At 36.8% G+C, this 26169-nt stretch overlaps 1 protein-coding gene across 1 annotated transcript in view; it reads left to right on the top strand.

Moving 5' to 3' along the window:
* Window positions 1-26169, top strand: part of CEP126 (centrosomal protein 126) — a 78799-nt gene that overhangs the window by 5246 nt on the left and 47384 nt on the right. Inside the window, exons 3-4 of the mRNA XM_036258719.1 lie at window positions 11773-11918; window positions 25804-25915. Coding sequence (XP_036114612.1) covers window positions 11773-11918; window positions 25804-25915 — 258 coding nt within the window. The remainder of the gene's footprint in view (window positions 1-11772; window positions 11919-25803; window positions 25916-26169) is intronic.

Genomic DNA, 26169 nt, shown 5'->3' with positions numbered 1-26169 from the left:
ACTAAATAACATTTTTCAAGATTTTCGTAATTAGATATATTTTTAACTCAGAATAGTTGGGCCATTTTTTATTGTTGATTTTGCTACCTTGTCCATAGTTCTACAATACCCAAATGGCAGAAAAGCCCTAGAATTTATTAACTACATCATTAGGTATATGTTGCAAATCCCATGTGGGGAATACAAAATTGTTTGCCTATAATTTTTTTCTGACGTATATTTCTTTGTATATTAACTCTTTCATTGTCTGGTGTACTTGAAATTATTTAATAAAACTTATTTTTGTTTTGTATTTGTGTGCTTTTGTTTTTCTCCTACCTTTTGGCTCCTGAAGCCTATAAAACGCACATGATAAATGTTCAATAAAGATGAATAGTCATATGTGGAAAAGATCATGGGCTTTGGAGTTAGAGATCTAGGTTAAAGTTCCAGCTTCATGGGTTAGAGCAAGTTATTTAATCTCTTTAAGTCTCAGTTTGTCATTAATTATTTGAATTACTACCATCTATTTCAAGGGACTGTTATGTAGAACAAAAAAGGTAATATTGGGAATAGTTGAGAACACATGTAAAAATAATTATCATGGTGTCTGTCACATAATGCTTCTTTTCCTGTTAAGCTTATTTATTTTGTTGATTAATAAATATTTGTCCATTCTGTTTTTTATTTTTTTACTTTCTTTTTTCTTTATTGATTTTTAAAGGGAGAGGGAGAGAGAGATAGAAACATTAATGAGAGAGAACGTTGATTGGCCGCCTCCTGCATGCCCCCACTGGGGATTGGGCCCACAACCTGGGCATGTGCCCTGACCAGGAATCGAACCAGTAAACTCTTGGTGCATAGCTCAATGCTCAACCACTGAACCACACCGTCCAGGCTCCAATTGACTTGCTCTGTGAAATAATAGGCTCTATATTTGTCTTCTCTAGTAACTGACCTGCTCTGTTAAATAATAGGCTCTATATGTGTCTTCTCTCATCAAACACTTATGTGAATTTTGATGTAGGAAATATAAAAGGGAAATTTTGGTTTAAAATTCTAAAAGGCAGGCCCTGGCCAGTTTGGCTCGGCGGTTAGAGTGTCGGCCTGCGCTCCAGAGGGACCCGGGTTCGGTTCCCGCTAAGGGCATGTACCTCAGTTGCGGTTTGTCCCTGGCCCTGGTTGGTTGTGCGGGTGGCAGCCACTCGATGTGTCCCTTTCACGTCGATGTTTTTCTCTCTCTCTCTCCCACTCTACCTGAACAAAAAATGGAAAAATGTCCTCGGGTGAGGATAAAAAAAAAAAATTCTAAAAGGCAGTATATTCCCAATACACTTTTATTATATTTTATTTTCTGTTATCCTACAATGCTATGTAAAGACATATAAAAATTTCTTTTTTAAACATTAATCTTTTTGTCTCTATAGTTTCCCTTTTAAAAAGGGTCAAATTATTTATATGCTAATGAATTTTAAAATATATATTATTATGGTCGTTTTGGCATTATTATTATCTATCTATTTATGCTTTACATTTAAGTTTACACTATCCACTCACATTATGGTCACAGATTTGTTGGTTATTGTGGGCTTTTTTAAAGTATTTTTTCCTAGAGACAGTCTCCTTCCATTATTTGCCAGTTATGCTTTGACAGTGTCAGTTCTATCCCTAGTAGTACTCAAAGGAAAATGTTCATAGCACCAAGTTTATTTCCATTAATTGCTGAAAATCACAGTCATTTTTTTTTTTTACTTTTTTTTTTTTGCTTATTTGCCAGTATTTTTCTTGTATGTTTTTACCACATTCTCAAGTTTTCCATTCTTTTATTCAGTGTCTATATAATAGAGTCCCTTTTGTTTGCCTTTAAGACCTCTTTCTTTCATCAGTAGGTACTATTTACCTATTAGGCCTGATGCACACTGGCATCCTGGGACTTCCCTTCATTGTTCTTTGGAGTTGGAGCCACAGTCCCTTGCCTCCCATACCATTCCTTTTTTCATTTTGTCCTATACCATAATTTGCTGGAACACATTCTCAAGTAACTTTCTAACATGCTCCTTTGTAGACCAAGTAATTTTAAGATACACACACACACACAAAAGAAGTAAACTAACTTATTTTCTACATTGTTTTTCATTTTCAATTTTAGAACGATCATGTGATAAATAAATGAACAGGCATGTATTCTCTCAACAAGCATAGTTGATTACCAATGATGAAACATAATATCAGGAGAAAAAATTATTTTATTTTACCATTAAATTTTAGATATGGTAATAGATTAAATGTGACTTCATGAAGAGAAGAAATTGAAATAAATTTTAAGAAGTAAAAATCCCAAAAGGAGCCTTTAGACATTTTTAAAACAATATGATGTAAGCATATACAGGTAATTAGACAAAATTTCTATGTAACTAACTTACAGAATAAGAGAGAAAAGAACAGAATCGGGAAAATTGCCCAAATAAAAAGAGGAAACACTACCAAATAACAGATGAGGGACAAGGACTTGGGAAAAATCACTAAAATCTATAATAAAAGGTTCCTTTAAATATCCTAAAGGCAGAAAAAAATTACCTAGAGAATCATGGAATGAATTATTTGGTGAACATGAAGTAGTGGTAGCTGCATTATCTATTAGTGAGAATGATAGAGTTTGGAGTTACCCATAAAGCAGAAAAAAATATACCCGTAGAATAAATACGAAGGACTTATACTTGACTTGTGGCCATTATTTGATGAGGTGATTCACTTTGAGCCAAGATGGTCTACATGTTTCATGAGGTAGAACTGGTCATGTTAAACAGACCCTTCAAAACTTGCTAAGGCACATTATTAACAGTACCCAAAATATTGACACAATCTAAATGTCAACAGATAAATAGATAAATAAAATTACACACACACATTATGGAATATTATTCAGCCTTTAAAAAGAAGGAAACCCTGCCATTTGCAACAGAAGGAATGAACCTGGAGGACATTACGCTAAGTGAAATAAATCCAACACACATAGACATGATCTCATATGTCAAATCTAAAAAAAAAAAAAAAAAAGTTTAACTCATAGTAACAGTAGAATGGTGATTACCAGAGGCTGAGGGAAAAGGGTGGGAGAAAAGGAGAAATATTGATCAAATGGTACAAACTCTCAGTTATAAGATTAATAAGTTCTGGAAATCTAACATACAGCATGGTCACTATAGTTAATAATAATGTATTATATACTGGAAATTTGCTAAGAGGGTAGAGCTCAAATATTCTCATCACACACACACAAACAAAACAGTAACTATGGGAGGTGATGGATATGTTAATTAGTTTGATTTTGGTATTCATTTCACAATGTATACAGATAGCAAAACCATGTTTGTACACCTTAAGTATATACAATTTTTATGAAAAATAAATTTTAAAAAATTTAAGTTGCTAAGGCAGACCATGTTTTTTCTAGGGAAAAGGCCAATTCCAGGGTTAATGGGAAACAGCAAAATACTCTTCCAATTCTAGGCAAAAGACTAACTCCAGGGTTAATGGGAAATAGCAAAATACTCTTCTAACTCTGATTTCTATCTTTCTCATTTTTGTCATTAGATCCTTCTATTCCCACAGCAATGACTATAGTGCCAAGCACTAATAGCATAAAAGAAAATCAGTAACTAGTCATTAAGTGAATAAGCAAAGAGCTATATTAATTATCACTACAATTAATTGCTTATTTAAATTTGTATTATTGAGCCTATCATTGAGTTTAGGAGTGGATTCCATACCTGGCTTAATTTGATTCAGTCTAGCACAGGCTTTATTTCTTATGGTCCTGGAAAGTACTGTGTGATATTATTATTACTGTCTGCCTACACTGTGGAACAATATTAAATACTAGTGATGATAATTCTGATTATATCAAGGAACGTGTTACCTCTTAGCTTTGGAAATCCATCATTCCTTGTTGGCAAAATTGCTGAACTGGTAGTATTTTCTCAATTTCTCAAACATGATAAAAAAAATTTTTTGCATGCTGTTTCTTCTGCCTAGAGCACTTCCCCCACTGCCCCCATCCCACCCCCAGTTTTTTCATGACTGGCCTCCTTATTCTGAAAATGTTAGTTTAAATATCATGTCTCCAGAGAACTATTCCGTTTGCCTTATTTAATGTCAGTTCCCTTGGTTTCCTATCTCAGACTAGAGTTTCTTTACTTCAAAGCACTTATGACAGTTAGTAATTCTTTGTTTACTTGGGTTTGTTAGTTCGCCTCACTAGATTATAAATAACTACATAGACATATCTGTGTTACTTATTGTTATATTCTCAGAAGATAAATTATTATTAAGTCAGAATAATAGAAAACTAATTTTAAAAGTGCTCTGATTTATTTGAAGTTAACATATGGTCAAGAATCCATTCAACTGTTGTTTATTAAGCATCTACCAGATGCAACCCTTTGAGTTAGGCCCAGGAATTTTATAAATTAAAAGTCCTAGCCCTCAATGAACTTAAGAGTCTCATGAGACAGTTAAAATGCAGTTAATTATTTCATTCAACAATTCTGTGGATGCCTGCTATTTTCCAATCACTATGCTATGTGCTAACACAGACGCTGTCCTTTTTTTTCTTTCAAATCTATTGTTGGATGTAAAATGTATTACAGATGTTCCACATTTTTCCCCCATTTGACCCCCTCCTCCCCACTCCCGCCCCCCTCCCACCTTTTCCCTGCACTATTGTCTGTGTCCATTGGTTATGCATATAAATTCTTTGGTTTATTTCTTCCCAACCCCCCAACCCCTTTCCCTTTGAGGTTTGTCAGTCTAGCAATGAATTTGTGCTTCTTAATCCCTTCACCTTTTTCACCCATTCCCCCAACCCCCTCCCAACTGGCAACCAACAAAATGTTCTCTGTATCTATGAGAATGTTTCTGTTCTACCTGTTCATTTTGTTTGTAGATTCCATTGTTGATAGATATATATTCATTGCCATTTTGTTTGTTCATACCTTTTATCTTTTTCTTCAAAAAGACCCTTCATCATTTCATATAATAACGGTTTGGTAGTGATGAACTCCTTTAACTTTTTCTTGTCTGGGAAAGTTTTTATATGTCCATCGATTCTAAGTGACAGCTTTGCAGGATAGAGTAATTTTGATTGTAGGTTCTTGGTTTTCATCACTCTGAATATTTCTTGCCACTCCCTTCTGGCCTGCAAAGTTTCTTTTGAGAAATCAGCTGACAGCCTAATGGGAACTCCCTTGTAGGTAACTAGCTGCCTTTCTCTTGCTGCTTTTAAGATTCTCTCTTTGTCTTGAATCTTTTGCATTTTGATGATGATGTGTCTTGGTGTGGGCCTCTTGGGGTTCATCTTGTTTGGGACTCTCGGTGCTTCCTGGACTTGTATGTCTGTTTCCTTCACCAAGTTAGGAAAGTTTTCTGCCATTATTGTTTCAAACAGGTTTTCGATTTCTTGTTCTCTCTCTTCTCCTTCTGGCACCCCCAAGATGCGAATGTTGGCACGCTTGAAGTTGTCCCAGAGGCTCCTTACACTATCCTCATTTTTTTGAATTCTTTTTTCTTTTTGCTGTTCTGATTGGGGATTTTTTGCTTCCTTATATTCCAAATCGATGGTTTGCTCCTTGGATTTGCATACTCTATTATTGAAGCTGTGTAAATTATTCTTTATTTTAGTTAATGCCTCCTTCAATTCTAACTGTGTATCCATGATTTCTAACTGGTCCTTTTTTATGCTCTTGAGGCCCTCACTAAGTTCACTGAGGTTCTCACTAAGTTCATTGAGCATCCTTATAAGCAGTATTTTGAACTCAGTATCTGTTAGGTTGCTTATCTCCATTTCGCTTAGTTCTTTTATTGGGGTTTTGTTCTGTTCTTTCATTTGGGACCTGTTTCTTTGTATCCTCATTTTGGCTGCCTCCCTGTGTTTGTTTCAGTGTATTACTGTAGGTATGGGGCTCGCTGAGACCAGATGCTGCTTGTTTGAAAGAAATTTAGGAAAAACCTGAAGCAGGATCTAAGACCGGCCAATCCTATGTTTAAGCAAGTGCCAACAGCTTTGGTGGGCTTGAAAGTTGGGTGGGGCGGGGCCTCAGGGAGTCAGCAGGGCGGGGCTACCAGTGTGAGCCAGGTTGCTGGATTCCCAGGTATGGAGACTGTCTGCCCCGGGAAGGGCTCACCAAAGGAACAAAGGCCTCTTACAGCACGTTTGTCCCTGAGAAAGCCCCCTCTCCAGCCCTCGCTCCAGTGCCAAACAGCTCAGTTCTTCCCTGTATGTCTCTGGCACCCCTCGAGCTGCCTCCCCTCCGAGCTTAGAGGGAGAGAGTCCGATAAGTCCGTGCGCCGGCCCTTTAGGGAGCTTCCTGGGGCTCCAGCCGCTTCAGCTTCCCTGAGCCTCAGTTTCCGCTGGTTTTTCCAGCCAGAAGTTATGGGGACTTCTCTTCCTGGCACTGGAACCCTAAGCGGGGCACCTGGTGTGGGACGGGGACCCCTCAGTCCTCAGGAAGGACCAGCCCGTCTCGCCGCCGCCGCCTCTTGCGCCGCTGCCCCTCCTATCAGTCTGGATGTGGCTGCTGATTTAATTTCGTAGTTGTAGGACTTCCATTCAGCTTGATTTCAGGCGGTTTTGAATGATGGTTGTTCTGTAGTTTAGTTGTAACTTTGATGTGTTTGTGGGAGGACGCTATACCGCGTTTACCTACGCCGCCATCTTGACCGGAAGTCTGTCCTTCTTATGATATGTACAGTCTAATAAGCAATACGGAAAAGTAAATAGATAATTATAATTTAGTGAGATGCATATAATCAGGTTAAGCTTTATAATAATAGGGTTCAATGGGAAATTTTGTTATGTGTGGATGTTGGAGATAGAAGTACTTTGGAAAACGAGAAAAATTACGAAAAGGCTGTAACATAGTGTATAGTGTAGTTGTTAAAAACCTGGCAGAATCACACTGCCTAATTTAGACTCCCAGTTCTTCCACTGAGTGATTGTGTGACCTTGAAAAAGTTACTTACCTTTCTAAGAGTCAGTTTTTTCATCTGATATTCAACTCAGAGAACTGTGTGGGAGAAAACAAGGTACTGCATATAAAATGCTTAGTATATACAATGTCTAGCCATAGTTACCATTTGTAATAATGATTACTGTTATTATTCCATTTTCACAGGTCATGTTATATATAGTGATGAATTTTCCTTTGCTGGCAGCCTTCCCCAAAACTTTCTAAATCAGTCCTTAGACTCCTGATTGTGTCCCCTGTCCAAAATACAAAAGTCAATTATGTAAATACTTAGCCATATGTATTTGGGAGAAGGTAAATGGAAACTGTTTACCCCCTCAAAAAAAATTATGACTTAAAGCAGTTGAAGATATGTGATTGTATTAGAAACTGTCCCTTGAACCTCAAATTGAGGTAAATATGGATGCAAGCAAATTTTTTTTTATATGTGACAGATTTTCTGCTTACAACTTCTGTGTTTCTCTGTGATAAAGAATGTGAACGAAGGTAGAAGGTGAAATTGTGGAGACTGTGAAGAGACTAGTAGATATTTGAGACAGAAAGGGATGAGTTATAAGGAGTCATTAGTCCTCTTCACTGTTGCTTCTAACCATTGTTCTCCCTCTTTTTTAAATCCTCCAGCTCTTTTTTTTTTTTTTTTTTTTTTTATCCTCACCCGAGGACATTGCTTCATTTTTTTGTTCAGATAGAGTGGGAGGGAGAGAGAGGAAGAGAGAGAGAGAGAGACAAACATCAACGTGAAAAGGACACATCAACTGGCTGCCACCCACACGACCCAACCAGGGCCAGGGACAAACTGCAACCGAGGTACATGCCCTTAGCGGGAACCGAACCCGGGCCTCTCAAGACCACAGGCCAACGCTCTAACTGCTGAACCAAACCGGCCAGGGCAAATCCTCCAGCTCGTTTAAAGCACATGCCATCTACCTATACCACTCGCCACTACCTCTCACTCCTTATTGCTGTCATCTGTAGATCCTCTATGTCATTCCTTGAAAGTTTTAGCACGTGACTCTTTTTGTCTCCTTACCACTATTCCAGCAATCATTCTTTGTCATTTAAATGTTTTTATAGACCATCCATCCAACCTGGTGACCAGTGATTTTCTTGAACTTCACTCATTCAGTGCCATTCAGCAATTACTCTTCAAAATCTCAGGTTCAGGCATCTCAATCTGATCTATACCTGCAGCCTTTCCATGTTACTATGCCTAGTACCTTGAATTCAGCAATTCTAAGACTGCACCACAATCCATTTATCTTATTATAATTTCTCTGTTCATCCCTCATATTCTCACTTCCAGTAAAATGGAGCTTACTCCATGGTCTGTCATTGTCATTTCCTTGCATATGCCTTCAAATGCTTTGCAGTCTGTCTCCACTCTGTTTTGCCTGTTTTTGCACTTTTGTTTCTGATTTTTTTAAATTAATATTGAGATTTATCCTTGTCATTACATATGTCAGTCATTCATTCCTTTTTATTGCCAAGTGATATTCTATTGTAAGGTTATACCATGATTTGTTTATCTGTTCTATTCATGGACGTTAGGGTGTTCTAATTTGGGGGTATTAATAAAGATGCTGGCTGAAAGATAGTTCAAGCTGAAGTGCTACAACAGGATAGAATCAGTAAGTAAGACAGTCTCTTTGTGGACATATTTCATTTCTCCTAAGTAAATACCTAAAAGAATTACTAGTTCTTAGGGTGTGTATGTTTGTCCAATAATAAAGCTGTCCAGGAGTTTTCCAAAGGAGCTGACCATTTTATATACACACTGGCAATGTACATGAGTTCTAGTCACATCATAACCTTCCACTCAGTATCTTTATAATTTTAGCCATATAGTAAGTATGAAATGATTTTAATTTGCAATTCCCTTGATTAGCCATTCCTATATGATTTTTGTGGAGTTTCTGTTCAACTATGTTGTCTTTTTTTTTTTTTTAATCCTAACCAAGGATATTTTTCTATTTATCCTCAGATAGAGTGGGAGGGAGGGAAAAAGAGAGAAAGGAAGAGAGAGAGAAATATTGACGTGAGAGGGACACATCGACTGATTGCCTCTCACACGACCCGGACCAGGGCTAAGGACGAACCGCAACCGAGGTACATGCCCTTGGCCGGAATCGAACCCACAACTCATTGGTCCGCGGGCTGACACTCTACCTCTGAGCCAAACCAGCCAGGGCTGTTGGCTATTTTTTATTGAGTCATTCTTTTTGAGTTGTAAGATTTTCTGTATGTATGTAGATGCAAAGATAGATGCTCCCCTATGTTCACTGCAGTATTATTCATGTTGGCCCAGACATGGAAACAAATGAAGTGTCGTTCGATAGAGGATGTGGCACATGTACACAATGGAATACTACTCAGCCATAAAAGGTTAAAATACTACCATTTGCAACAACGTGGATGGATATTCAGAATATCATGCTAAGTGAAATAAGTCAGACATAAGAAGTCAAGAACCATATGATTTGACTCATGTAGGATATAAAACTGAAAGCAACAAATAAGAAAACAAACAAAAACTTATTGACACAGACAACAGTATGGTAGTTACCAGAGGAAAGCGGTGTGTGAAGTTGGTATCTCACTGTGGTTTTGATTTGCATTTTCCTGATGATTAGTGATGTTGAGCACACTTTCATGTTGCTTGTTGGTATTTGTGTATCTTCTTTGGAGTAATATCTATTTAAGTCCTTTGCCTATTGTTTAATTGGGTTACTTTTGTTGTTGAATCAGAGTACTTTATATATTCTTGATATCAATTGCTTATCAGATGATATGTTTGAAAATATTTTCTTCCATTCCCTGGGTTGTTTTTCACTTTTGATAGTGTTCTTTGTGCATAAAACCTCTTACTTTTGATGAAATCCAATTTATTTTTTTGTTCATTGCCTATGTTTTTGGTGGCATATCCAAGAAATTACCCAAATCCAGTGAATCTGTTCTCAAATGTTTCTTCTAGCTCTTGCCTTTAAGTCTTTGATCCATTTTGAGTTCATTTTATATATGAATACCCAATTTTCTAACATTATTAGCTGAAAAAACTACCTTTTTCTCAGTGAATGGTTTTGGCACCCTTGTGGTAAATCATTTGACCTTGCAAGGGTTTATTTCTGGGCTCTCTACTCCATTAGTCTATGCATCTGTCTTTATGCCAGTACTACATTGCTTTGATTACCATAGATTTTAGGAAGTTTTTAAATCAGAAAGTATAAGACTTTTGTCATTGTTCATTTTCAAGAATGTTTTGATTATTTGGGGTCCCTTGAGATTACATATGAATTTTAGGATGGATTTTTCTGTTTCCAAGATTTTTTTAAAAAGTCAGTGGGATTTTGATAAGGATTGTCACTTTGGGTAGTATTGACAACTTAATATTAAGTCTGCCAATCCATTCACATAAGATGTCTTTCCATTTATTTGTGTATGTTCTTTAATTTCTTTCAGCAATGTTTTGTAGTTTTGGTGTACAAGTCTTTCATCTCTTTGGTTAAGTTTGTTCCTAAGTATTTTATTCTTTTTATGCTATTGTAATTGGAATTTTTTAAAATTTCCTTTCCAGATTGTTTGTTGTTAGTATACAGAAACAACTGGTTTTGTGTTGATTTTGTACCCTGCTGAATATGTTTAATTAGTTCTAACAGTGTTTTTGTGAAATCTTCCAGTACTATGTTGAATCAAGTGGTGAAAGTAGGCTTCCTTGTCTTGACATGGAGGGATTCTTGAAGGAGTTTGTTTGGGAAGGTAAAAATCTTCTCTCCCACCTATTGCACTACACTACTACCTCCTATTTACCACAGGGGTTAGACCACTTGAAAATCTATAGCCCTCCTGCCCAGAAGTATAGTTCCACAAATCTCAGTTATTTAGACTGGAATAGTAGCCCAACCAGTGGATATCTTTGGAAAGATAGTTACTAATGACCAATGACACTAAAAATCTTAAAAGATTAGTTCTTACCAACTACCCCCCCAACACCATGCATTCCAAAAAGAGATCACCTTGGAGGTTTCTCTACCAGGCTTGCTTTTTTATTTTTCTCATTATCTAGCAAATAATTATTAACACACATATATATTTTCCACAGACCAAATTAATTCTTTGAAACAGTTTAAACTACAGTTTAAACTGGGTAACATAAACTCAAGTGCCTAGGGGCAATCAGAAATAAATAAAATGGGAATGTTAAGAAAAGTAGGGAATGGTAAGAATTATAGACAGATGTTTATAGCCATAAGTGAATAAAAGTCCAGGGTTGCCAAGTCTTCTACATTTGCAAGAGAGGCTAGAAATCAAGATGTTTATGTAAATTGTCTGGAGTTTTAGCACAATTCAGACTTGACAGCCAATCTAAAAATTTTAGTCTAAAAGAAAAAGAGAAATATACAGTATTTTCTTGACTGCCCCATAATTTGTAAGACTTTTTTTCACCGATGAATTAGTTCTTCACATTACAGAAAATAAGGTAGCTCTTTTGAAAAGATTTTTTTTTTCTATAGGAGGGCTTGAGAGATGGGAAATTAGAAAGAGCCTTATTGCAGAGACTTCTCTTTGACCTGGATAAAGTTCTGAAATTACCACTTACAAAGATATTTAAATTTTTTGCCAAGGGCTTTTTTAAAATTTTAAATGTGTTGTTTCTAAGTAAGTAAAAAATTTTAATATATTATATAATGCATTGTTTGGCAACTATTTTCTGTGTTGAAATTTTTTAAACTTACTGTCTAATTCTGTTATTATCTTTATGTTTTATATATAGAGCTTTTGAAGAGAAATTAAAAGAACAAGAAGAAAAAGAACACCAAATTAGAGAACAAATACTTCAACAAAGAAAGCAGAAGTTTGAAGAAGTTACTGAAAAATTCCAGCGTGCCCATATTCCTCTTTCACAGCAGAGGAGAGCAGGTATTCCAATTTCTAGAACAATATGAAAATAAAAATGAAAGTTATAATTGCATTTGACTTGAACAGACAATAAAATAATGAAAAAACAAAGTAGAAATTCGAACTAAAAAGACTAGTAATAGGACTTTTTAAGTAATAGGACTTTAACCAAATGAAATAATACAATTTAGTTTAGGTTAATTTGAAGAGTATTTTATTGGCTGTGTTAGTAAATTTTGAATTTTCATAAGTTTGATTCTACATACTGGCTTACAATGTTTTGATCTTTTAAAAATTGATCTAATACATAGCTTAATAAAATGAAAATTTAACATTTAGGTTCAGCAAATTAGTGTCACATTTACTCTGGCATTTATTCACATTTTGCTTCAAATTCATATTTGAGAGACTGGAAAAATAAAGAGAAAGTGTAGAGTGATATAATTCAATAATCTAAGACCTGGAACCAATTAAGAATTTAAATATGATTGTAGTTGATTCTTTGGTATCCATCTACATTTTTTATACCTTAAATAGTAACACAGAATTAACAATAAAATGGCCAAGTTTCAGAAAGGAAAAGGACAGGCAGCACCTTTAAGTATTCAACAAACACATGTACTTTGTTGTACTTAGCTCTGGGCTAAGCGGAGATACAGTGAAATCTAATTGTACTCTACCACTAAAGATCTCACAGCTTATTTTGGAAATGAGAGTAATACAAACAATTAATGTCAATAAATATAGTGGTAATTGCTATGGTAGCAGAACATATAAAGTACTGTGACAACACAGAGAAATGAACACTATACAGGAACATCAAGTGTATCAACCCTGGGAAAATAACTTAATTTTAATCTTGAAAAAGGAGCATTTTGCCAGGCAAAGAGAGAAAAGATAACGTCCCAGACAGAGGAATAGTTTTTACAAATAAATTATGTATTTTGATATATCTGAAGCATAGGATGGGGGGAAAAAAGAAGAAAAATGGATTTGAGGCTAGAAAAAATAAGTTAGAACCAATTCTCAAAGAGCATTGTGTGCCATGCTAGGAATTTTATCTTTATCAACAATGCAATCAACTTAAAGTTTTTTAACTGACACATTATTGTGTCAGTAAGAGATAGTACTGTCAGTAAGAGAGATTAATGTCAATAAGGGCAGCTAATAATACTACTAAAAAAATAATAATTTAAACTATCATGGGCTTTATTTTACTCTTGCATAATATGAAATTCTGAGGTAGGCAGTCAAAAACTGTTTTGATGATTATGCAGTGCCACTGGTAACCCAGACTTCTTCTGTCCCTCAGCTCAGCCACCCTTCATATGTAGTTTATATATTTTTTTCACCCTCATGGTCACATGGTAACTGCTGGAGCTCCAGCCATCATGTCAATGTTATAGGCAAGGAAGAAAGAAAAAATGTAAAGAACAAAAGGCTGTACCTCTGAGCTATCTGTTGGTTTTTTTGTTTTAATTAATTTATTTTTGTTAGATATTTCTACTTTTCTCGCCAGACTCCCTCCTCCCTGTTCCGCCCCACACCCAAGCATTGTTGTCTGTGTCCACTGGTTATGCATACATGCATATAAATTCTTTGGTTTATCTAATCCCTTTCTCCCTCCCACCCCCCTCCTCTGAAGTTTGTCAGTCTGACCATATTCCTTTCTATGTCTCTGGATCTATTTTGTTCATCAACTTGTTTTGTTCATTACATTCCACAAATAAATGAGATCATGTGCATTGGTTTTCTTTGATTGGCTTATTTCACTTAACATAACACTCTCCAGGTCCCTTCATGTTGTCTCAAAGGATAAGAGATCTTTCTTTCTTACAGCTGCATAGTACTTCATTGTGTATATGTACCACCGCTTTTTTATCCACTCGTCTACTGATGGACACTTAGGCTATTTCCAGATCTTAGCTATTGTAAATAGTGCTGCATGAACATGGGGGTACATATATTCTTTCTGATTGGTGTTTCAGGCTTCTTAGGGTATATTCCTAGAATTGGGATCACTGGGTCAAATGGCAGTTCAATTTTTAACTTTCTGAGGTAACACCATAGTGTTTTCCATAGTGGCTGCACCAGTCTGCATTCCCACCACCAGTACACTAGAGTCCCCTTTTCTCCACACACTCGCCGACACTTCTTGTTTGATGATTTGTTGATGCGGCCATTCTGACAGTTGTGCGGTAATACCTCATTGTTGTTTTAATTTACATCTCTCTGCTGATAAGCGATGTTGAACATTTCTTCATATGTCTATAAGACATTTGTAAGTCCTGTTTGGAAAGGTTTCTACTTAGTTCCTCTGCCCATTTTTTAATTGGGTTCTTTATTTTCCTTTTGTGGAGTTGTATGAGCACTCTCTATATATATATTGGAAATTAACCCCTTATCTGATATATCATTGGCAATTATGCTCTCCCATACAGTGGATTGCCTTTCCATTTTGATGATTGTATCTTTTGCTGTGCAGAAGCTTTGAGCTTGATGTAGTCCCATGTGTTCATTTTCTCCTTTGTTTCTGTTGCCTTACGTGATGTATCAGTGAAAATTCTGCTGTGTATCATGTCTGAAATTTTGCGCCTACATTTTCTTCTAGGATTTTTATGGATTCATGAGTCACATTTAAGTCTTTTATCCATTTTGAGTTTATTCTTGTGTATGGTGTAAGTTGATGGTCTAGTTTCTTTTTTTTTTTTTTGCATGTAGCTGTCCAATTTTCCCTACACCATTTATTAAAGAGGCTGTCTTAACTCCACTATATGCTCTTGCCTCCTTTGTCAATTATTAATTGACCATAATGTCTTAGGTCCTTTTCTTGGTTCTCTGTTCTGTTCCACTGGTCTATATGCCCATTCTTGTGCCAGTACCAGGCTGTTTTGATTACAGTGGCTTTGTAGTATAACCTGATATATGGTATTGTGATCCCACCTACTTTGTTCTTCTTTTTCAAGATTGTTGTGGCTACTTGGGGTCTTTTTTGGTTCCATATAAACTTTTGAAGAATTTGTTCTAGTTCTGTGAAATATGTCGCTGATATTTTGATGGGGATTGCATGGAATCTATAGATTATTTTGGGTAATATGGACATTTTAATGATGTTAATTTTGCCAATTCATGAACAAGGTATGTGCTTCCACTTTTTTATTCTTCCTCTGTTTCTTTTTTCAATATCCTGTAGTTTTCTGCAAATAGTCCTTTACCTTTTTGGTTAAGTTTATTTCTAGGTATCTTAATTTTTATTGCCATGATGGTAAATGGGATTATTTTACTTTCTCTTTCTGTGAGTTCCTCATTGGTGTATAAGAATACCGTCAATTTCTTGACATTAATTTTGTATCCTGCTACATTGCCAAATTCATTTATTAAGTCTAGTAGATTTTTGATGGAGATTTTGGGGTGTTCTATGTATAATATCATGTCATCTGCGAATACTGACAGTGTCAGTGTCACTCCCTTCTTTCCAATTTGGATCCTTTTTATTTTTTCTTCCTGTCTGATTGCTATAAGTAAGACTTCCAGTACTATGTTAAATAAGAGTGGCAAAATAGGGTATCCTTGTCTTGTTCCTGTTCTTAAGGCAAATGCTTTTAGTTTTTGCCCATTGAGTATGATGTTGGCTGTAGGTCTTTCATATATGGCCTTTATTATGCTGAGATGTGATCCTCTATTCCCACATTGCTGAGCATTTTTATTAGAAATGGATGCTGGATTTTGTCAAATGTTTTTTCAGCATCTATTGATATGATCATGTGGTTTTTATTCTTCATTTTATTTATGTGGTGTATCACATTTATTCATTAGTGAATATTGTACCAACCTTGCATCCCTGGGATGAATCCCACTTGATCATGGTGAATAATTTTTTTAGAAGTATTGCTAGATCCGATTTGCTAGTATTTTTCTGATTTTTTTTTTTTTTTTTTTTATCCTCAACCTAGGACATTTTTCCATTTTTTGTTCAGATGGAGTGGGAGGGAGAGAGAGAGAGAGAGAAACATCAATGTGAAAGGGACACATTGAGTGGTTGCCACCCGCACAACCCAACCAGGGCCAGGGACAAACTGCAACTGAGGTATGTGCCCTTAGTGGGAACCAAACCCCAGTCTCTCTGGACCGCAGGCCGACACTCTAACAGCTGAACCAAACCAGCCAAGGCTTGTTCAGGATTTTGGCTTCTATGTTCATCAGGGATATTGGCCTGTAGTTTTCTTTCTTTGTAGTGTCTTTTCCTGATTTTGGAATTAGAATTATGCTGGCTTCATAAAACAAGTTTGGAAGTTTTCCTACTTCTTGAATTTTTTGAAATAGTTTGAGGAGAATGGGTGTTAGTTCTTCTTTGAATATTCGGTAAAACTCCCCCGTGAAGCCATCCGGGCCTGGGCTTTTGTTTGCTGGGAGAGTCTTGATTATATCTTCAATTTTCTTAGTTGTTATTGGTCTGTTCAAGTTTTCTATCTCTTCCCGTTCAGTTTTGGGAGACTATGTGTTTCTAGAAATTTGTCCATTTCACTTAGATTGTCTAATTTGTTGCCATATAATTGTTCATAGTAATGTTAATGATCTTTTGTATTTCTGTGGTGTCAGTTGTTACTTCTCTTTCACTTCTGATTTTGTGTATTTGAGTTCTCTCTCTTTGTTTTTTGGTGAGTCTAGCTAAGGGTTCATCAATCTTGTTTATCTTTTCAAAAAACCAGCTCTTTGTTTTATTGATCTATTGAATTGATTTTCTGGTCTCTATGTCATTTATTTCTGCTCTGATCTTTACTATTTCCTTCCTTCTACTGGCTCTGGGTTTTTCTTTTTGTTTGCTTTCTAGTTCTTTAAGTTGTGAGGTTAGATGGTCTATTAGAAATTTTTCTTGTTTCTTGAGGTAGGCCTGTAGTGCTATGAACTTCCCACTCAGAACTGCTTTTGTTGCGTCCCATAGATTTTGTGTAGTTTTGTGTTCATTTTCATTGGTTTCCAGGAAGTTTTTAATTTCTTCCTTGATCTCCTCAGTAACCCATTCATTGTTTAATAACATGCTATTTAGCCTCCATGTGTTCAAATGTCTTTGGATGTTCTTGTTGCAATTGATTTCTAGTTTCATGCCATTGTGTCTGAGAAGATGCTTGATATGATTTCAATCTTCTTGAACTTGTAGAGACTTAGTTAGTATCCTAATATGTGGTCTATCTTTGAGAATGTCCCATGTGCACTTGAGAAGGATGTGATTTCTCTAGTTTTGGGGTATGATTCTCTGTAGATATCTATTAAATCCATTTGCTCTAGTGCTTCATTTAGAGTCTCTGTTTCCTTGCTAATTTTTTGTCTAGAGGATCTATTCAGTGATGTCAGCGGGGTGTTGAAGTCCCCTGCTATGATTGTGTTGCTATCGGTTTTTCCTTTGACGTCCTCTAGAAGATTTTTAATATATGTTGGTGCTCCTATATTGGGTGCATATATGTTTATCAAAGTTTTATCTTCCTGTTGGATAGATCCTTTCAATATTATGTAGTGGCCTGCTTTGTCTCTAGTTATGGCCTTCATTTTGAAATCTATTTTATCAGATATGAGTGTTGCTACCGCAGCTTTTTTTTCCTTTCCATTTGTTTGGAAGATTTTTTTTCCATCCCTTTACTTTCAACCTATGTGAGTCTTTTGTTGTGAGGTGGGTCCCTTGTAAACAACATTTAGATGAGTCATGCTTTCTTATCCAATCATCTACTCTGCGTCTTTTGATCTGAGTTTTTAATCATTTGCTTTTAAGGTTATTATTCATATTACGTATTTATTTCCTTTTTTTTTTTAGTGTGGTTATATTTTTTTCCTATTTCTTCTAGTAATTACAGAAGTCCTTTTAATATTTCTAGAAGTGCTGGTTTGGTGCTAATATATTCCCTTAGTCTTTTTTTGTCTGGAAAGCTCTTTACTTGACCTCCTATTATGAATGATAGCCTTGCTGGGTAGAGTAGTCTTGGATTCAGATTCTTGTTTTTCATTACCTTGATTACTTCGTGCCATTCCCTTCTGTCCTGTAGTGTTTCTGTTGAGAAGTCAGCTGATAGCCTTATGGGGTTTCCTATGTAGGTCACCTGTTGTTTATCTATTGCTGCCTTTAGGATTCTCTCTTTGTCTTTAATTTGGCATTTAAATTATGTGTCTTGGTGTGGGCCTGTTTGGGTTCTTCTTACTTAGGGCTCTCTGTGCTTCTTGTGTTTGTTTTACAATTAGGGAAGTTTACTGTCACTATTTATTCAAATATATTCTCTAACCCTTCTTCTTCAGGGACTCTTATGATGCAAATATTGTTACATTTACAGTTGTCCCACAGTTTTTTTATGCTATCTTCCTGTTTTTTAATGTTTTTTCCTTTTGGTTTTCTGATTGTTTGATTTTTTTTCTACCCTGTCTTTTAATTCAGTGATCCAGTCCTCAGCTTTCTCTACTCTGCTCTTTAGACTTTCCAATGTGTTCTTTATTTCTGGTATGTCATTCTTCATTTCTTCTTTGGTGTTTTTCATTTCCAAGTGGTTGATTTTCAACGTTTCTATGTCTACTCATGGTGTTGATGTCCTTACTCATGCTATTGAGCTTCCTCAAGATCATGGCTCTGAATTCTAGGTCTGTTAACTTGCCTAACTGCACCTCATTTATCTCATCTTCAGTAGAGGCCTCTTGTTCTTTCATTTGGGATTTTTTTCTGTGTTTCACCATTTTGGCTATCTCAGTGGCCTTTGGAGCCTGCCAAATTTTCCCTGTGGGTGTTGGTGTTCTGCTGTTCGTGGCTCCCTCTATAGGGTTTGGACGAGCACGGGAGGACCCACATTAAACACCACTATCATGTCTTACTTTTCTGGGTAGAGTTGCAAGCCCAGGAATGGTTGACTTATTCTCTAGCATTTTGCCTGGAGGCTATCAGTAGCAGTTGCTTGAAGAGCCTTGGGTTCTCAGTTGAATGAAAAACTCCTTCAGGTGTTCAGCATAAGGGGATTTCCCAAGGGTGGGACAGATGCTGGTTGTTAATGAGCCTCAATTTGCATTTCAATGGCCCACCTGTGTGGGGTTGAATCTCCCAAGGAGGCGCCGCTGCCTCTCCCCAGAGCCCTGGGAAGGAGTAAGATGGCCACCGTCCTGCATGACCACAACTCAGCAAAAGCTCTGAGTGCCCTCCAAATCCTGAGTGTCCCCACACAGTTCCAGTCCAGTCCGCCCTCCCTCTGCCCGAGCCCAAGGTGAGTGGCTGTGGCTATTTTAGAGTTCTGTCTGGCTTGGTGCTGTGGTGCTGCTTGGGAGTTTAACCCCAGGGATGCTTCTCACAGCTAAGAGCGCTGCTGTCCATGGGCTCCCAGCTCCTCTCTCATGCCTCCGCAATCCTACCAGGATCGATTCAGTGTCCCTGGTTATATGGTCCTCGCAAGCTGCTTTTCTGTTGCTTTTTCCCGACAATTTGTCCTTATTTTAGTTGTAATTCCAGTTTGGTCCTGGGAGATGATCTGTGTAGCTTTCATTCACTCTGCCACCATTTTGGAATTTGAGTCATGCTTTCTGTTCCAATCAACTACTCTGTGTCTTTTGATCTGAGTGCTTAATCATTTGCATTTAAGGTTATTATTGATATGTATTTGTTTATTTCCATTTTTGTTTAGTGTGGTTATATTTTTTTCCCTATTTCTTCTACTAATTACAGAAGTCCTTTTAATATTTCTTGAAGTGCTGGTTTGGTGCTAATATATTTCCTTAGTCTTTTTTTGTCTGGAAAGCTCTTTACTTGACCTCCTATTTTGATAGCCTTGCTGGGTAGAGTAGTCTTGGATTCACATCCTTGTTTTTCATTACCTTGATTACTTCATGCCATTCCCTTCTGTCCTGTAGTGTTTCTGTTGAGAAGTCAGCTGATAGCCTTATGGGGTTTCCTTTGTAGGTCACCTGTTGCTTATCTGTTGCTGCTTTTAGGATTCTCTTTGTCTTTAATTTTTGGCATTTTAATTATTATGTGTCCTGGTTTGGGTTTGTTTGGGTTCTTACTTGGGGCTCTCTGTGCTTCTTGCACTTGTTTGTCTTTTTCCTTCACCAAGTTAGGGACGTTTTCTGTCACTATTTCTTCAACTATATTCTCCAGCCTTTGCTCATTTTATTCTTCTTCTGGAACTCCTATGATACAGATGATTTTATGTTTCATATTATCCCACAGTTCTCTTAGGTTGTCTTCCTGTTATTAATTGTTTTTTTCTTTCTGGTTCTCTGGTTTGGCGGTTTTTTGTACCCTGCTTTATAATTCACTATTTCAATCCTCAGCTTCCTATACTCTGCTGGTTATTCCTTCCTATGTGTTCTTTATTTCTGCTGTGTCATTCCTCATTTTCAATTAGTTGGTTTTCAATGCTTCTATGTCTTTACTCATGCTGTTGAGGTTCCTCATGATTATTACTCTGAACTCTCCCTCTGTTCAATCCTTTTTCAATTATTTCATCTTCTGTCGAATTATCTTGTTCTTTCATTTGGGATTTGTTTCTTTGTTTCACCATTTTGGCTGTCTCAGTGGGTTTTGGAGCCTGCAAATTTTCTCTGTAGGTGTTGCGGTTCCACCGGTGGTGGCTCTCTATACTCGGATTGGATGAATGTGTGAGGACCCAGTGGAATGTGTAAATACCACTGTCAAGTCTTACTTTCCTGGGTAGATTTGCAAGCCCAGGAAAGATTCGGTTATGCTCTAGATTTTTGCCTGGAGGCTATTAGTCTCAGTCCTCAAGGGAATGAAAAATCCCTCGGGTATTCAAGGTAAGAGGATTTCCAGAGGGTGGAGCAGAGGCTTACTGGCTATTAATGAGCCTGAATTTGCATTTCTCTCACCTGGCCTGTAGTGTTAAATTTCTGAGGGAGGGGCTTTTGCTTCTCCCTGGGGTCTGGGAAGGGGCTCTTTGAGCAAATGGCTACTGTCCTGTGAGGGGATGATTCGGCAAAAAACTGCCACTGCTGTCTAGCTCTCCAAACTCCCAAATCTCTCCACACTGTTCCAGTCCAGTCTGCCCTCCCTCTGCTGGAGCCCAAGGTGAGTGGCTGCAGCTAATTTAGTGCTCTATCCCAGCCCTCCGCACTGTGGTGCTGGCTTGTGATTTTTACCCAGAGGGAGCTGCTTGCAGCTAAAGTGGCTGCTGTTTGTGGGCTCTCAGTCCACCTTGTTATGCCTCCACAGTTCCTACCAGGTTCAATTTAGTGTCCTTTTCCTGTCCTTGATTATATGGGTCCTCTCCAGTTGCTTTTCTGTTGGTTTTTCCTGACAGTTTTTTTTATTTTAGTTGTAATTGCAGTTTGGTCCAGGGAGATGGTTTGTGTAGCTTCCATTCACTCCCCCACCATTTTGGAATCCCCCTCTGAGCTACCTTTAAATTGTTTATATCTCCATCTGCAAGGGAGACTAAAAAAATTTCTTCATTTGGTTACATTGCCCCCCCCCCCCCTAATAATATAGAGTCCCTTGCTAAAGAAGAAAGGCAAACTTGATATTAAGTAAGATACTAGGGGTCTCTGCTATAATTAGATTTACTTGTTAGAAAAATAATTACAGTTACCACATGGAAGTTGGATTGAAGTAGAGACACTTACGTAGGTAGAGTAGTAGGAGAATATTTTAGTATTTGAGGCAAGAAGTATTAAAGTACTACATTAAAGCACTTCACTGGATATGGTGATAAGAAGTAATATAGTCAGGAAATACAGTCAGTAAGATTCCATCATAATTGATGGAAATCAGTTGAAGAAAGGCTAGAACAGTGCACCTAGTACTTAGTATATAGCTTCACACAATTTTAGCACTCAATATATACTTTTTGAATAAATTAATTATTTTGGTGGATGATAATAATATTAATCATTGCCCTGGCCAGTGTGGCTCAGCAGTTGAGCATCATCCTGTGAACCAGAGAGTCCTGAGTTTGGTTCCTGCTAGTGGCACATACCACAAAAAATATATATACATATAATATATATATATAATATATATATTAATCAAGCTTACAAATAAAAGACAATTGGGTGAAAGGTGTGAAATATTATTCATTAAGTTTTAAGTTTTAAGTGCATTGAATTTGGGCCTTGCATGACTCATCCAAATGGAGAAATCAACTAAAAATATGGATCTGAAATTTAAGAAAAAGATATGGAATAGAAATGTATATTTAAGAGTCACTAATGAGCCCTGGCCAGTTTGGCTCAGCGGTTAGAGCGTCGGCCTGCGGTCCGGAGAGACCCGGGTTCGGTTCCCGCTAAGGGCACGTACTTCGGTTGCAGTTTGTCCCCGGCCCTGGTTGGTCGTGCGGGTGGCAGCCACTCGATGTGTCCCTTCACGTCGATGTTTCTCTCTCTCTCTCCTTCCTCTCTCTCCCTCCCACTCTATCTGTACAAAAAATGGAAAATATCCTCGGGTGAGGATAAAAAAAAAAAAAGAGTCACTAATGAGTAAATATATAGTTTATAAATGAAGCCATAGGAAAGATGAGCTAAATAACAGAGGATAGACCAAAGACAAGAATAGGACCTAAAATGAAACCTTTATGGAAGCTAGTATTTACTATAGGTAGAGCAAGAAAAACTAAAAGTGGCCTTGAGAAGTAGTTAACAAGAAAGTAGATGGGAATCAAAAACAAACAAAGAAAATAATGTATAAGAAGGCAAAAGGAGAAGGTAGTTTCAAGAAAGAGAGTGTGGTTATCTGTCAAATGCTTCAGAAAAGAAGTCATCACTCATGAATATTATTTGCTCCAACAGGGATGCTATCAAAGTGTCTAAGTACAAAAAGTCAAAAGTTTTAGCAAAAACAAATAACATACTATCATAAAACCTGTATCTATACCTGATTTCCAGGGTATATTAAATGTAAAGTCAAGGTCCAGATTAGTACACATAATATTCTGTCTTCTGTGTGAGAAAAGGGACAAATTGCAATATATATTTATATTTGCTTGTATTTTCATAAAGAAACAGAGAAAGAATATATGAATGACCAATGAGAGCAAGACTGCCAAATGTGTACATGTGTTTTTTATTTCTGAATATGAATATACTACCTTTAAAAATTTTAACTTAATAATTTAAGAAAATTCCATGCTATCAATGAAGAGCAAGAACAAAGCTGTGTAAGATAACTATTTGTCCAATAGTTTTGTTTACTCTCAGATTAGGAGAGTTAAACTAATAATTCACCACATATGCATGATAGCTGACTCTTCTTGCTACAAAGAAAGGCAACAGATTGAGGGTTTCAAAGAGGTCAGAAGATTGTTAGAGTGATACTATTAGACTAAAAGAATGAGAAGGATCAGAGTTACTGGATTAAATGAAAGAATAAAGCCTAATACACAGTAAGTACTCAAAAAATGTAGACTTAAATTATCAATGAATGAGAGGTAGTTACTGGGAGGTCATGAGATAACAATAACAAGAAGTACTAATGGTAGTTGTAAATTGACCTATTAGTTTTTAAGTTCTCTTTGATAGACAAGTGGTGGGAGTTAATTAAAGCAAATCTCACACTATAATCTAGCATGCCTAGACATTCATTAGCAAAGCAGATATAAAACATTTCATACAGCTTATTCAGTGAACTCAAAAAAGGCCCAGTTCTCTCTCCTTTTAGGTTCTCTGATTGCACCTTAAATGGAAGGTCCACTCAGGCATACTCAGCCACAATCCAGAGACAGAATTCTGTGTCTTCTGGCAATGGACATCATAAATGTTCCTATAGACTGGCTGGTGTGGCTTAGTTAGATGTCATCCCCTATTAGGAGGCCACCAGTTTGATTCCCCAAGAGGGTGCATACCCAGGATTCAGGCTCCATCCCCAGTAGGGGGCATACAGAAAGCAGCTGATGGATATTTCTCTCTCATCAATGTTTCTACCTTTCCTTCTCCCTTCTTCTCTCTAAAATCAAGAAAAACTTTTTTTAATTTATTTATTTATTTATTTATTATTTTTTTAACATTCACCCGAGGACATTTTTCCATTTTTTGTTCAGACAGAGTGGGAGAGAGAGAGAGAGAAACATCGATGTGAAAGGGACACATAGAGTGGCTGCCACCCACACGACCAACCAGGGCCGGGGACAAACTGCAACCCAGGTACGCACCCTTAGCAGGAACCAAACCTGGGTTTCTCTGGACCGCAGGCCAACACTCTAACCGCTGAGCAAAACCAGCCAGGGCAAACTTTTTTATTTTTTTTAATGAAATGTTTCTATATTAATGGCTGGATACCAGATTGGTTAGAGATAAAAGTTCAGATTCCATTCATATGTGTAAAGAATATAGACCTCCCTAGATTCTTATTCTTTGTTCATGCAAGGGCTGGGAATGATTAAAGTATGTTTAGGCAAATACACTTGTTTTGAATACCTTTAATTTCAACAAAGAAGCCCATATTTAGTATTCATCATGCTACTCAACAGACTATTATTTTCACTAATAAAACCTCATTTTGGGCCCTGGCTGGTTTGGCTCAGGTTAGAGCATCGACCCATGGACCAAAGAGTCACGGGTTTGATTCTGTCAAGGGCGCATACTTTGATTTTGGTTTGTCCCTGGCCCTGGTTGGGGTCATGTGGGAGGCAACCAGTCAATGTGTTCCTCTCACATCAATGTTTCTCTCTCTCTCCCTCCCTCCCACTCTGTCTGGAGATAAATAGAAGGAGAAAAAAAATATCCTTGGGTGAGGATTTTTAAAAACCCCCACTATTTTGGACATTGAGTATGCTAATTAGAAAACAGGCAAAATCTATAGCTTAATAGTATCTGCCTGAAGAGGATTGTTCACTAGTATATTATGCTATTACCCCTTGGTTAGGATAATGGATTATCTCTAGAGTTTGAACTAATCAATACATAATGATACACTGGTTTTGTTTAAACATTTTAGGGAAAATAAACATTGTAATGGGGGAAAGTTTGATGACATGGATTTTTCAAAGGAGAAAAGACATTTTGGAGGCGTCAGGCCTTGAATTATAGGTAGTATGTAATCAGAGGGAAGTTGTGTCTCCACTTAAGAGGGCTTCAGGAGAAATAATATCCTTAAAAGACAGCTGTGTTTTTCAACTCAAACAAGAAGGTAAATTAGAGGTGCAAAGTAGTGTTTTGATAAATGTCCATATAATGTATGACTTTGAACAAGTCACTTACCTTCTGTATGCCTCAGTTTCCTTAGTTGCAAAATGAAGATTCAAATAACATCTGCCTGATAGGCCATAGTGAGTATTAAATTAGATAATACTTATGAAGTGCTTAAAAATAATGTCTGTAATAGTAAGTGCCCACTCAATACCTGTTAGTTGGTGCTTTCATAGCTTCCCCTTTTCTTCATAAGAATATTTATAAATTTCATCAGAAATTTATGGAACTCTGAGATGAAGAATAATAAGTTTTTCATGCCAGAACAAAGATTCTGGACAGTTCTCAAAATTTTCTTTTTTCTAGATAAATAGTCTTGAAATTGGTAATGAGAATTTTGAGGTAACAATTTCTCTGTGGGAATTAGATGTCTAAATTTAAACTATTTCGGCTATTCTCTTTTTTTTACTTTATTGATTTTGGAGAGAGAGGAAGTGAGAAGAGAGAAATAGAAACATATATGAGAGAGAACATCGATTGACTGCTTCCTGAATGCCCCACACTGGGGATCGGGCCCACAACCTGGGCATGTGCCCTGACCCGGAATCAAACCAGCGACCCCTTGGTGCATGAGTCGACACTCAACCACTGAGCCACACTGGCCAGACTATTAGGCTATTCTTAAAAATAATTTCTTTTTCCCAAATTTTTAAAGTAGTATTTTATCATTGACCAATTAAACTGCATATAAAGAGATTGTTGAAGATAAAGTGATTCTGTGCTATTTGATCTTTCTTTATTATCCCCCTAGTTTTTCAAAAACCTGTGCCTCCGTTAGAAGAGGCCCTCAAACAAATTCAAGAATCCAACTTAAAATCAAAAGTAAACTTTTCCTCTTCCCACAGACCAGCAATAAACTGGAGGTAAGTAATATATGATTATTATGTATAATTATTAATATATAATAGTTAAATAGTTTTCTACTTGCTGAGTTTGTAGGCTTTTTCATCAGTTACTCCTCATTTATGTTTTAGTTAATATTTTATTTTTACAGATTAAATTAAAAGGGAATGCAATATAAATTGCTTCAAGAATAAGGCAAAATTTCAATTTGTTGTGTTTGGTATTACATTGCTGCTTTTGTTGAATAATTCTCTATGGAAATTATCATCAAAAC

This window comes from Molossus molossus, unplaced genomic scaffold, assembly GCF_014108415.1.
Source record: "Molossus molossus isolate mMolMol1 unplaced genomic scaffold, mMolMol1.p scaffold_m16_p_13, whole genome shotgun sequence".
In the NCBI taxonomy this organism is placed as follows: Eukaryota; Metazoa; Chordata; class Mammalia; order Chiroptera; family Molossidae; genus Molossus; species Molossus molossus.
The sequence above is the reverse complement of the archived record's forward strand: the minus strand, read 5'-3'. Positions and strand labels throughout refer to the sequence as shown.